Below are 14356 nucleotides of genomic sequence, written 5' to 3'. Positions count from 1 at the left end.
GCATTTTAAAATATTAAAAAATATCAAAAATTAAATTAAAATTTTTTTACTCACCATCGCGAAGCAACTTATGTATGATTTTTTTCCTCTTACCATCTCGAAAAACCAATGGATTTTGGAATCAGATTTTTTAGAGACTTTTTAAACATCATATATTAGAACTACATTTTAATTTTAATTTTACGAAGAGTCTAAATTCTTATGTAAATAATTTCACACTTCACACAAATTAAAGCATATCACAGTAGAGGTTCGTGTATTTATGATATATATGTCATTTGTAGGTATTGCTAAACACAGTCGTGGACATGCTTCTCTCCCTCTAACTGTAAAGACATTAAAGTTTCCATCAGCAAGTGGCCACGTAACCAAGTAATCTCCTTCTTTTTCAAGCATTGAGTATAGTAAGTGCAACAAAGTGTTTAGAGTGTGTGTGTGTTACTGATGCTATCAAACACAAGATAACTCAGACTCTATTTCCGTTGAATTACACAGTTATATCAAAATCTGGTGATGCACAATTAGATCTACTTATCTTGGATATAATATATAAGGTAATACGAATTATCCTTGTGCATTAAGTATGATTTGTTTACGTTTACTTTATTCTGATGCTTTCACATTCTCTCTTTTATCCTTCCTGCAGACAGGATCTCACAACAATCACTTTATATTTCTCGCAGGTTAGCTTACTTTGAAGGTGTGTTTAATATTATTTCTTTTAAATGTAAGTGTGACAATAAAAAGAGAAGTGATTATAATTGTCTTAGAATTTTGATATATTATAGATTACATTGAATAGTTTTATTCGATACAACATAATATGTATTTTATTAAGGGATTTTTAAACATATATAGATGACACATAATTAAAAATACATAATCAATCTAGCCAACCAAAAAAAATATGTATGGCTGATAAAATGACTTACACTTTGGTTCAGTTTATTCTTAGAAAATATAAATTAATATTTGTGTTGATATATAACTAGAGAAGATGTTACACGCCATATTAAAATTTATTGTATTGTTATCTGCACTTTTTAAATATGTTACAATAACAACCATGTAAAAAAACTTCCAAACGGGAAACAAAGAAATATAATAATATATATCTACTCAAACTTAGAAAATAAACATCAATAACAAAAATACACTAAAATACTAATAATGTAAATTTATAATAGGAAAATAGATTTATTTTTTATTTTTTTAGATTGTCACCAGTTGCCAAAAAAAAAAAAAAGATTGTCACCCCATATGAAACTTTTAAAATCAGATACATCATCATAACTTTTAAAGATTTATTAACTTTCCTACATTTTTATTTACAAAAATAGGATTATAAACACATTAGCCCCGTTTCTATAACCGCATAGGAAAATGGTCATATGCATATGAGAAAGAAACTGTGTCAACAATAAAAACATAACAAAAATAGATAATAATAATAATCAAAATGAAAAATTCACAAATATATTACACCATAAATGAAAACCAAAGCATTTTAAAATATTAAAAAATATCAAAAATTAAATTAAAATTTTTTTACTCACCATCGCGAAGCAACTTATGTATGATTTTTTTCCTCTTACCATCTCGAAAAACCAATGGATTTTGGAATCAGATTTTTTAGAGACTTTTTAAACATCATATATTAGAACTACATTTTAATTTTAATTTTACGAAGAGTCTAAATTCTTATGTAAATAATTTCACACTTCACACAAATTAAAGCATATCACAATTTCATGCTAAAAATTTAAGAAAATATAAAGACTTCATGCAACTTTCATAACATAAATACTTTTACGTACAAATGAAAATACTATTACGTAGAAATTAAAAAAATATTTAACATTTTATTCAAAAAAATTAAGAAGATATAACACTTCATGCAAGTGCATTGTTAAATATGAACACTTTCATAACATAAATATTTTTACGTATAAATGAAACAAATGCATGCACGTATTTAATAATTAATATTGCCATTTTCCTTTCTTTTTCTGTTATATGACATATTCTTTTTTTTTTAAAGAAAATGCTTGGTTAAATAAAATTGAACAACTAGAAAAATAAATATTTACAATAAATAAGTATCATCTCATATTGGTAACCGTTATTGTTAATATGGTTACGAAAAATTACAAAACCCTTCAAAACGTATTTATATGAAAATTTTGCTCAAACAAAATGATCAATTATACACATACTACCTTAGTTAGGATTTTAAATATATAAAATATGTATCAAAATAACTTATATAAATGGTTTCCCAATATTAAAATAGGAAAACAAAAGATTCTAATTAGCCGAAACAAAGGAGTATTGGATACATATGAAAACCTAAGGGATTGATTGGTAGGGACCGTAGATTTAGATTTCTTGCTTTAAAAATTAAGTTGTAAATTTTACAGCTTTAGTTTTAGATTTTATTGATATAAAATTATTTCAAAGATCCAAAAGCACTAAATATAAAACTTTGTGTTTAATTTCATTATTTTAAGTTCACTAACAAAAATATGTTAGTGGTCTTTTCAACTCAAAATCAGAAAATTTAATAAATTTACAATTTGATTTTAGAATAAAACATAATATATATTTATTAATACAATTTAAAGTAAACTTCCAAAAAATATAAGTATTTTTTGATTAATAAAATTAAAATATTTCTTCGATCAATAAAAAAATATTTTATTATAAAATAGTTTTAATGTAAACTATCCGCCCGTAGGGCGGACCAACCACTAGTAAGTTTATAATATTAACTCAATCTTAAGCGTCTGATCTCTTCACTACCTGATGAAACACTATATTATCAATGTCTTCTACAACATCTCCATTAAATCAACACCATAGCTTTATGCAGAGGAGATGTCAAACCAAATCAAGATGATATCAGTTGCATAACAACCGCCGCAAAGCACAATATAGAGCGTGACGGACAAGAAAGGTTTCAGTAAGGGTTTAGGTGTACTATTGGATTCATCAAGGGGAAAAACATTGAGGCTTATGAGAGCGATGTTAAGTTAGCAGCAGGAGTGAAAAGAACGATCTCTACGCTTTGGCTCTGTTTATATCAGATAGTAGAATCAGATCTTTGCTAGGTCTCTTACTTGTTGTGATGGATAGGAAGGTGGATTATTCCAAGTTGCTATTCTAGGTTTTAAAATTATCTATTTGTAGGCTATTTAAGAACAGAAACAACCTCTTTCTGCTCATATTAATGGCCTCGGAAGAAGTGATCAAGGTATAACAAGTTACCTAATTAAAAGAGAAGATGGAAGAAGACAACTCTGAAAGTAAGTTTATGAAGCTTATTGTAGTTTTATAATGCTTGATAACTGTGAAATCTCACCTTCTGAATTACAAACTCCTTAAGGTTTTATCATGTATTATGGTATTTTCGGATAATAAACAAAAGTGTAACTAACTCTCAGCTCAACTCACTGAAAACAAAAGAATAGTCTGGTGTGAGAGACTTTGAAATTGGCTTTAGTGAGGTTTTGGAACAAACCCATCAACTGCGAAATTCCTGGTGGCTGAAGGAATGGCTAAGCGTATTCCATCTATCTCTGGCTTTGCTATCACTTGACATCCCAACCTCGACCTATACACAATTTTCATATGAAACATATCAACAACATTACTCCAAAGAAACCAAGTGAGACCTTTTCAAGCGTAACAGAGAAAGAGAGGGGAAACTCACGTTTCTGTTAAGGCGAAAGCAAGATCCAGCATATCGTTCTCTTCATCTGTTGGTTCTTCCAGTTTGTTGTAGTACTCCGTGTCCTAATTTTAAATTCAGTTTTTAACTATTTGGTGAAAACACACTTGATGATCAATCTATTGCAAGAAAGAGAGAGTTAGTTTTACCATAACAATCACATGGCACGTCGAACACGCCAGAGAACATTCACACGCCCCTGAATAATTAGATAAAAACAACCTTATTACTATCTTGGTTTAAGCAAAAAAAAAGTATATCATCAGACCCAAAAGAAAGAATGAAATGGAAGAAAGGGGTGCCTTCGAGTTCTATATCGTTTTCATGGGCAGCTTCAAGGATGTTCATTCCAACTGGGACCTTGATATGATTCTCCTCTCCATCTTTATCAACAAAGATAACGTTTATCCTGTATACAATTCTCAGTGTCAACAATCTGTTGTTCTTGTCAAGAGTTTGAATGTTTTATAAGATAAATCTGAAAACTTACTTTTCTGTTTCTTCACCGCTTTTCTCAGAGGAAGTGCTGAAGGACGTACACAGATTATGATTATTTGAGAAAAAGGCTTGCTGAAAAGTCCTAGTTTGCGTCTGTGTTACAGCCTTGTCAAAAAAAAAGGAAGAAAGAGCAGAGATATCAAATCAAGATAAAAAGAGAAAATATGAATCAAAAATCTCTAAGCTAGTTCACTTACAGGCAAAAGAGACATATCAAAAGCACTTTGGTTAGCTCTTTGAGCCAAAACCATTACCTTTTAATTCTTCTCTAATGATTTTAATTAGCTATAATCAATTTCATAGGATCCACCCTTTTCAGATTTAGCTAGAGTACAAAACTAAAATCAGTTTCAATAATGAATCCAGATTTTAATCAGAGCAGACTGGCCACATTTCTATCTTAAAGATATCGAGTTTGGGAAAGAGATTGTCTAATCAATGAACCATGTAAAGAGTGTAATAAGCATTCATAAACTGAGAACAAAGGTCAGAGACTAACCGAAGAATGCAGATATTGGCCATAAGATCTCTGTAGAATCCTACTCCCACATACTGAGAAATGCCTCTCTGCCCCCACAAAACATAAACGATGGAGTTAAATTACAGAAGACAACATATGAGCTTTTGCTTACACCACCAAATGCAAAAAAGAACAAATCCAAATCAACAATTGCAAATAAAGAACCAAAGATAAATGAAATAACCTTTGGTAATGCGAAAACCCAATCTTGAGAGCCTATGGAAGAGCATGATGATCTTGGCGCCGCCAAATGTTTCTCTACCTAAAAACTCGAAAGCAATTCAAAATGAGTGCAAGAAGAGGAAGAAGAAGCCAAGACACTATACATCTCGTAAGGGCTCGACGGAACAGAACATAATAACACACAGAGAAAGCTAAGGGTAAAAAAGGTTATTACTTTTTTTTTAAAATCAGATTCGACGATGGAGGAAGGCTAAGAAGAGGATTTAGGGTTCGTTGACACAAAAGGACAACCTCCTCCTCTGTCTCAACTTCCACCTTCCCTTCTGGTTTTACTCCTTTTTCCGACTTATGTTTCTCTAAACCGGCTCAGACCAGTCAAAACCGAACCACTTCTACATTTCAAAAAGGTTAATAATACTTGTCGAGATTTTTTTTTTTTTTTTTTTTTTTGTCAACTTTCTATTTCATTTATAAGCCCAATAGGCTATAGTACAAGTGATACAGGCTTTTAGTACATAAGGTCCAACAAGATACATATTAAATTAGAAATTTAAAGCCCATATAACCTAATCGAATCCAACTCGCCACGTTTAACACTTCAGAGGTTTTATTTCGACACGTGTACCATTGCGTGTCTATCATGCACGAGAGAGTTCCGCCGCCGAGTGCTTCACCAGGAAGCTTCGATCATGGCTTTGCTGGAATCGATCGTCAGACCCTCTCATCCATTCATCATCTTTTGCCCGAATCAACTTGTGAATCCTTTCTTTTTTCGCCGTTGATTCCAAGACGCCTTCACTCAATCACCGGATCTGAAGCACAACAACCAAGCTTCATAGGACCAAGAAAACAGATTCTTTGTCGAAACACTATCCGACGATAGCTTCAACTCTGCTGATTCTGTACTCAGCCAACAACGCTTAGTCAAGACAACCTAATTTTCTATTCTTCAAGGATACTTTGCCTAACTCATATCTAGAAGCAAAGATTGATTCCAATTGAAATAGAAAATTAAGGATATCCAGTAAAGGAGGATAACTCCATGAAATCAACCGGAATTTCAATCTGGAGCATAAGAAAGGAGACATGGATTTTATTTAGATTCAACCCAAGCCAGAGAAAGATAAGAGTGATAGACAGCTCTGAAACTGGTTGAATTATACACTTCAAAATCGCCTAACGATAAAGGAATTCGCCAAAGCGAAACTTAAGATCGATCATAGATCGAAGGTATATACAAACAAAAACAAAAAAAGGAATGGTAACCGGCGGCAAGGGCCACCGGCCACCGGATTCAACTTTGTTTATTAACTCTGTCTCTAGAGAGAAGTTAGAGAAAACTTAGAGAGAGAAGAGAGTTTTTCGACTATTTGTTTCCCTTTCTTTACTTGTCGAGATTTAAAGGGGGAATTTCTCATATTTAAGCATAAAACAGAATAAAATCAAATAATTAAATTATTTACTTGGTTTTTAAATATTATTTTCAAATACTAATTTATATATTCGAATTTCTTTTCTCGAATTTTTTGTCCAAGTGATCAAACTTTTTGGTGTAGATCGGTTAAATACGAATATAAATTTTCCCGGTTGAATTCAATTCGGATAGACCAAGTTGTAAGTCTTCTATAACCAAAACAAAAACGGCACTCTCGCCTTTCTTCTGTGAAACTACTCTCACGTTTTCACAGAGAATAACTCTTTAGACCCCCCCCCCAAAAAAAAAAAAAAAGTTGAAAAACAAACCAAGGAGGACAGAGTACAGAGAAAAGCTATGGATCTGCTCAGTGAAGCCTAGTGAGTTCCTCAACTCTCTTACACAACTCTTCCACTTGAACATCCATTTCTTTAGATATCTCCTCCATCTTCCTCCTGCTCATATCCATGAACGATTCTATCAAATCCCCATCCAAGAAACTCCTCGCATCTGCACTTCTTTTCTCGTTCTTGAACGATCTCCACTGCTCATGGCTCAACCCGCCAACTCCTTTAATCACTTTCCTCATACTCGTCTGCAGTTTCTCCAGAAACGCATACTGTTCTTGCGGTAGCGAAGCCATCACTCCGATCACACCGTTGACAGTGCCAAAGATCATAGTCGGTATCTGACTAGTTTCTGAATCAGGCAGCCTCATGACCAGAGATCCATGGCGGAATCTGTTCACAAATTCCCCAATGTGATACTCACCGACCACTTCCATACGGCATCGTTCTTCATCTGTAGCAGCTTCACTGTGCCTCTTTACTGTGAATAGGTTGTAGCAATTGTCAGCACCAAGGTAGGTGTCATCATCCAGTATCCCAACTGCCGTCATCCAGCTTGCATTGTAGTCTCGAGCTATCTCCTCTATCGCACCTTCCTCGTGCTTTAAAACAGACACACGCAGTCCACGTAAGTTCTACGATTTGACATTTATTAACAAGAAGATGCAGACAACAGTTTTGTATCAAAATCTGTTTTACCTTGTAGATCAATAGGGAGATTGATTTCATGAGGTCACCAACGACGATGAAGTCTCCACGGGTCTGAACGTAAAGAGCTAGTATGTGACCGTGGTGTCCACATTCAGACTGGAGCTCCCGAGTTCCATCATCCCGCAACGTCCATTTATACAACTGAATTTTCTGATTAATAGCAGCTAGAAGTTTTCCATTGAAGGCATTAAGAGAATAAACAGATCCTTTAGTTTCCTTCTCTGCTACCAGCTGCAGCTTTCCTTCTTCAACTACAAACACAAGTATCCTTCCCTACAATCACAGAACAAAAGAAAACAAAAACTGAAAAAAGAATTGGAAAAAATAAAGTCTTAACACAAACAAATACAGAGAGTCATGTATATACCTTGGTTGGTTCATTTTCCTCAGGCAAAACATATGAAGTACCGACACAATAGTAAACGTTTTTGTCGTCGGTAAAAGAGCAGCTCAGTATGGAGCAACCGTATTCAAAGGCATCCAAAGGGTAAGTTGCCAAGAATTCGAAATCTCGGTCATCCAACAGACGGACAAAATGCATCTCAGATTCTTCTCCACTCGGTTGGTTTCTCAAACTGCAGATAGCAAATGTTCGCGTTTGTTCCTGATGGCAGATACGGCGAGCGTGCTCTCCAATGGGAATAGTGCGTATGTGAAGCTTCTGAATCTCATCGATGGTACCAATAGTAAGTTCCCCTTCTCTAGCAATCGCTAAGCTGTGCCCATGGAAGAGAAGAAGAACCAAATTTCAACACAACATACTTTAGCCCCAAAGGAAAAAAAAGAAGAGAGATTTAGAAATTAGTTTACCTGTCTGGAAAAGCACCAGAGTTGAAGGGGCACATGTGACTAACTTCTTTCAGATTCACGTTGCTGTATATCAGCTTCTTGTTGTTGCTATATATAACAGACGGTCTATCTGATGCAGCAAATACATGCGTTGCACTTTTAGATGAAAAAGTACGCAGAGTTATAGGCTGAGTTCCAAGCGATACTTTTTTCCGATCTCTCAACTCCCCAGTACGTGTATCCAACTGGAAGTTTAATAGATGACCATCTCCAAGAGCACACAGCAAGTAAGATATCTGCCACAAAATGAAATACCATTTGTTATCTAGTATGGCAACAAAAGGCTGCATTAATAATAAGATGGTGAAGAAAACCATACCCCTTCGAATGCACAAAGAAGAACAGATCGGGGAATTATCTCTCCTCCTAGTTGCTCCTTAGTGATAAGAGTCAAGTCCGGCAGCACAAAAATCCTTACACTTATATCTGTCCACATCCCCACCGCAGCTAGCTGACTGTAATTAGGATTGTCCCCAGTGGGGTTTATATCAAGACAAGACACCTCGTACTCCAACTGGGCATGTTTGACTTCCGTCAATGTCCCATCTCCAATTTCTATATAGACCAAATGCCCACCTCCAGTCGCCAAAAGAACCTAACATGTATATCAATCCAAATCACTTTGCATGTCTAGAAACGAGAAAGATACTGAAGCTACAAAGAAACAAAATCCATGAATAGTACAAAAATACTCCTAGAATTCTTCTCTCTCGGGAACAAGTTTTAAACAGAGCAGCTACAATTAAATCCCACTATAAATATTCTTAAGAAAGACGGACCTGGCTAGCGTTTGCGGTTGCAACATTAACAGTGAATCCAGCTGGGGCATCCCATTTATTCCGCAATTGTCTAGTTGTAGAACTGACTAGCCTCACAGAATTTGAAGTTATCTGATTAAGAAAAGACAGTAGTTAGTGCTTCCTCGGGTAAAAGATAGGAGATAAAACTGTAGCAAACAAAAAAAACATGTTCAAAGAAAAATAACATCGATAAGAAACTATGTCAGAAGGACATCTAAATTTGATTCGATTTGAAAGACCCAAAAGACCTAAAAATTGACAACAGATTTAACTACACGTAGATAACACATTGAAATGCAGTGAAACGCAAAGAAAACAAACCATATGTCAATAAACCTACATATTGAACTTCGGCAAATAATTTCCTGCTTTGTGAGATAAAACTACAGGCAGAGGGATAGAAACTAACGAATGAGCACTGGAAAAACATACCTGTACAAGTTGGTTGTAGACAGCATCATGACAAAATAAAGTCTGGACTTGAGACAAGAAACCCTCAATCTCTGTGTCTTCCAGTTCATCCTCTATGTTCATGGCTAAGATACGAGTTTCACTGATAAAACTAACTACAAGGAACGTATCAAAGGCTTCATCAATTGAAGATTTCAGCGACCACATTCCTTTGATACCTGGAAGTTCCACGGACGCCTGTAATACAACAAAGTCTTATTATAAAATGAAAGAATTACTCATACATGACTCGGAGTCAAAAAGACATTGCTGATAAACATCTAACCTGTTCATTTATTCCTATCCCATTACGAACTATGCGAAGAGAACCATCCTTGTATGCTCCAGAGCAAGTTACAACCTGACCTTGCCCCTGTCTCTCAAGGTCAACTACACAAAAGTCGACAATAGGCCCCAAGTTGACATACTGTTCTATAATTTCTACATATGAACCGTTTGCATCCGGCTGCATGTTTAACTTTATAAGCTGCAATTTAAACATGAAAACATTCAGATGCTTCATACTTTATATTTATACTAGAAATCATAGAAGATTAGAGTCTAACACAAATAACTAGGAAAGTGGTAACCAAATTTTTTTTTACCAATTTTTTTATCCTATAATATACATTATCCAAGAAAAATAAATATAAAAGATTTTGTAATGGGAACCGTATTCAATCCTAGGTACCTGTGAATCTCCATAGCTTGAACCGATAAAGACGACAGCATTGTCAAGATAGGAGATGGTAGATGCAATCGATGTTTCACCCAAAAGCTCAATTTTGAGGCCAGTGACCCTAGAGAAAAATAAAGTCAGAACATCCACAATTTTGATTTTACTGCGAAAGACAGAAACCCACATTATCCTTCATTTCGACAGAGCTTTGTAATATCAACTCACTTTTCTTTCTCGTGGGTTATAACAAGGAGGTGGATCAGTCCGGCGTGATCACCAAGAAGATACCTAGAGCCATCAACATCAACTCTTCCATATGCCTTTGTGATGGACTGGACAGTTAAATTGAAGTTTTGAAAATCAAGGGATGCTCACTGAAAAGTTATGCAAATGTTTATAGGAGCATATGGCATGATGTCAGGAAAACTTACAGATCTTATTGGTATAGCTTTGAGTGCATTGGCACTACAATACACAATTGTTTCTTCTCCAATAATAAGGACCCCGCACAGAGGTGAAGGGACAGGGATCAATAGGTCAGCGCCATTGTCAAGATTGTTCTGTGACCATGGTCCTTCGACAAAGTCTTTCTCCTTCTGAGAAACTTCATATGTTTTTACATGACGAGCATCTTTGTTGTCCTGTAATCGCAAGAATTAATTAGTTCACCCAGATAAGCCCTAGACTACATTATACTGCATTGGAAAATTAAACCAAGTTGAGAGAAAAGATAATATTCATTTCTAAAAAACTACAATACACATATAGGAAAATAGCAGCGGTAATTTGCTTGCAGAAGAACAACTATATAGAATTCACAAAAATAAATAACCATAGCAAATTCATTTAACCTGATAAAGTACTGCGATTGTTGGCTTTGCGCATCCGTACAGAAACTTGATATCCAGGACCTGCAACTCCTCCAACCTGAAATTTAGGCAATATTAGGTTCAGTGTTGTGGTTCTCGAAATAACCACATCTGCAAGAAACGAAGAGTATCGATCGAGTGTATTAATAAAACAGAATCCGATGCATGGAAACCAGAGTTCACTAGAACAAACACGACGTAGACGACTAACCAACATAAGAAAAAGAGCTGTCCTTTATTGAAAAGGCGTACCTTATGTTATACGCTTCCTTGAGCTGTCCTTTATTGTCAAATGGAACCACCTAACCAAGTAACCAAATAAAACAGAACAAACCTTTATATAGTGTCCAAGTCAATTGATTAATGAAAGTTCAGTAACATGACATCGACAGCTAACGAGTACAACATGCGTCAAATTTCTTCTAGAGGTCAATAACATACCTTAAACAAGCCGTCATACAGATGGAGACCAATGAATCTGCAATCGGGATCAATTATACCAATCTGCAAAATCAGTGTAAAGTGAGAGAACTCAGGAATGCCACATAAGTCAGCACTGACACGACTAAAGAATGAAAATCAAACAACTATGATAGATACAGTGCAAAACTACTGAAATCAATACTTGGCCATTGTCGGTCTGTCTGCCTATACGATCAGAGACATCCCCCATTGCCCTACATAATGTTGAAAACAATATTTAGAATCAGCAGTGCAGGAATCTAGTCAAGTAACATCTATCTTAGCACCAGACCGGAGAAGTTTTTTTCAAGGCTTTGTATATACAACAAAGTATGAGTAAGTTAATGACCAACAGTAGCTGAGATCCTATAGCTTATTCAGAATAAGTAGGAACCTCATAAGCTTTTAAGTTGTTTCCAAAAAATACAACATGAACCATGATGTGGTCTGTACCTTTCCAACACCAAATTTGGAGAAATAAGAATACAGAAAGCACATAAACAAGAAGAGCTATAAAACTTGATCTCCTTTTTACCTTGTAATAAGCTCGGAGGAATCAGAATCCCATTGAAGAACACAGAATTTATATCCCTCAGTTGCAATGAACAAAAAATCTTGTGTTTCACCCTGCAAAAGATGAAGTAGTTATCATTTAAAACTGTCACTTACTCGTGATTATCCCAGACTGATATCAAGAAAACTATACTTACATGGGGACGGAACAATTCCAAAGTAGCAATTCTCCCATATAGAGGAACATCCAGTATAGCCTGCAAAAGTAACATATGGAGATTTTCTGGAATAAGACTTAGAGTAACAATAACGTTTCATATTTCCACTCTAAGTTCCAAGTAACAGAACATTTATAAAGCTGATCAATCGGAAAACAAAACCATTGGAACAAAAGATGTGTGAAGTACCTGAAGTCCCTGTGGAGTAAGCAGATGGATCTCGATTCGAGTGCATTTCCTGAGAAATGTTAAACACTGCTATCATACTACAGACCCATAAGAAGATAGCTTATAAAACAATTAACAGAACTCTATGCAAACAAAACTTGAAATAAGAAATCAATAGCATCAAGGTGCCTTCTTTAACATGAAAACAAGCCTAGATCAGTCACTGATAGATCAACAAATGAATCGATTGTGTACATCTCTCACATAAACAACAATCCACCACATTAAAACCCTAATAATCAGACTCTACAGAAATCGACGAGCTTCCTTATAAACCCTAAAAGCACAATTGCGCAGAGAAGGAGTTACGTACGCGACGATGAGATTCAGCTCCTGGGGACTGGTGAAGTTTCCGACGCAAGAGTGAGTGACAGAGGTGGGTTTCTGAGCCGTGACGACGTAGTTCCATACGCTCATCTTCTTCTTCGTTCGTTCGTTTCGGAAACTAGGGTTTCGCTTTCTACGCGACGCACGCGGAAATAAACACTTCCCGCCTCTGTTATTATTATTATAGAGGAGCGTCGAGGAAGAAAGCGAGAGAGAGAAGAGACGATGCAATGCAAGAGAGGAGGCGGCGCCTTAAGAAGAATGGCCGGTTCGGAGCAGAGACTTGAAAATTACAAGAACGGTTCGGTTTAGTTTTCGATAACCGTAATTGAAATTTTGATTTCGGATCGATTTGGGCCTTTAAGGTATGACAGGCCCAAATGCTAACACTTACTAAACCCAACCCTAAGAAGACGATTTGTTCTCTTCTTCCTTCGTCGTCGTCGTCGTTCTCCTCCATCTGCGCTGCGATCTCTCTCTCCCTCAGATTCCCTTATCTTGTCGATTACTTTCTCTGAGGTAATCCTCTAATCTTCTCTTATATCAATCGTGATTTCGAATCGTAAAGGGTTTGAATCGATCTCAATATCGAAAATTGAAACCTAGATTAATCTGGATGATTCCATTGAAGCTTTATCGTAGCCTTTTGATTAGAAACATTATGGATCGAGTTGATGTCACAGTAAATATTGGATATATGCTCGTTATCAGTTTAGCCTTTTTGATGAAAAGCTTAAAGCTGTTTTTGATTTGAGTACTACTTTTATCAAATGGTTTTGTTTTAATAAATGCGTTATTAATTCATAAGTTGTTCATAATGGTTAATTGGTGTGGAATTAATTGCAGATAATGTTGACGGAAACACCATTTAGGCCAAGAGAGAAGCTTCTGGAGAAGCAGAGGTTGTTCCAGAGCATCCAGAGGCACACTTACCTTAAAGGACCAATGGACAAGGTCACCTCCGTTGCCATTCCTCTTGCCTTGGCTGCATCTTCTCTCTACATGATTGTAAGTTTACTCTCTTATCATTTCCTTGTTGGCTTTTCAGAATTGTCTATTCATGCTTGCCCATGTTTTCGCTGAATCTGTTCTTCCTTAGTGTTTTTTTTTATGGCTTAAAGTTGAATACTTATCACACTTTAAAACTTGCTACTTTTAGTCGCTTGTTTTTGCTTTAATCGGAATGTGCCCTAAATGGTTATTGTCTCAGCTCTCTTAAGTCTTAAGCATGCTCATGATCTAACTATGGAAGATTTGTGTGGATGGATACAGGGAACAGGAATCTACAACATGTCCAACGGAATCGGGAAGAAGGAATAATCAAGCAGCTTCTTCTTTTTTTCCTCTTTTCCTTTTCTTTAAAAAAATATTGTGGAGGGTTCTCTATGGATCCAGTAGCTGCTGCCATATCAGACTAATGGTTGTTGCAGCTGTGTTATATTCCCGTTTTGCCAAATAATAAATTTGCAGACAATGTCGAAAGCTGAAACATGTTTTGATTATTAAAACTTCTAATGTTATTTGTTAATGACAAGTTTGATTCTTTTCTTCTTTGTTC

At 35.5% G+C, this 14356-nt stretch overlaps 3 protein-coding genes across 3 annotated transcripts; 1 reads left to right on the top strand and 2 right to left on the bottom strand.

The window, feature by feature from the left end:
• Positions 1 to 3306: 3306 nt before the first annotated feature.
• LOC106360997 (adrenodoxin-like protein 2, mitochondrial) lies at positions 3307 to 5320 on the bottom strand. Its single transcript, XM_013800689.3, has 8 exons — positions 5146 to 5320; positions 4933 to 5010; positions 4728 to 4795; positions 4221 to 4333; positions 4033 to 4139; positions 3880 to 3929; positions 3713 to 3795; positions 3307 to 3613 (listed from the first exon to the last, which is right to left on the bottom strand). The coding sequence occupies exons 2-8, from the start codon at positions 4976 to 4978 to the stop codon at positions 3499 to 3501; spliced, it is 582 nt and encodes a 193-aa protein (XP_013656143.1). The 5' UTR covers positions 4979 to 5010; positions 5146 to 5320; the 3' UTR covers positions 3307 to 3498.
• A 1176-nt stretch (positions 5321 to 6496) lies between these two features.
• On the bottom strand, positions 6497 to 13105 carry LOC106360998 (DNA damage-binding protein 1b). Its single transcript, XM_013800692.3, has 19 exons — positions 12785 to 13105; positions 12433 to 12481; positions 12223 to 12282; positions 12048 to 12139; positions 11676 to 11727; positions 11492 to 11554; positions 11303 to 11352; positions 11033 to 11108; positions 10613 to 10822; positions 10407 to 10513; positions 10194 to 10302; positions 9789 to 9989; positions 9485 to 9700; positions 9032 to 9142; positions 8572 to 8847; positions 8214 to 8488; positions 7771 to 8119; positions 7392 to 7676; positions 6497 to 7294 (listed from the first exon to the last, which is right to left on the bottom strand). Exons 1-19 carry the CDS (start codon positions 12886 to 12888, stop codon positions 6713 to 6715), a joined length of 3267 nt encoding a protein of 1088 aa, XP_013656146.2. The 5' UTR covers positions 12889 to 13105; the 3' UTR covers positions 6497 to 6712.
• LOC106361001 lies at positions 13097 to 14348 on the top strand. The gene is made up of 3 exons (XM_013800696.3): positions 13097 to 13317; positions 13645 to 13806; positions 14071 to 14348. The coding sequence occupies exons 2-3, from the start codon at positions 13648 to 13650 to the stop codon at positions 14116 to 14118; spliced, it is 207 nt and encodes a 68-aa protein (XP_013656150.1). The 5' UTR covers positions 13097 to 13317; positions 13645 to 13647; the 3' UTR covers positions 14119 to 14348.
• Positions 14349 to 14356: the final 8 nt, after the last annotated feature.

This window comes from Brassica napus, chromosome A8 (assembly GCF_020379485.1).
Source record: "Brassica napus cultivar Da-Ae chromosome A8, Da-Ae, whole genome shotgun sequence".
Taxonomy (NCBI): Eukaryota; Viridiplantae; Streptophyta; class Magnoliopsida; order Brassicales; family Brassicaceae; genus Brassica; species Brassica napus.
The sequence above is the reverse complement of the archived record's forward strand: the minus strand, read 5'-3'. Positions and strand labels throughout refer to the sequence as shown.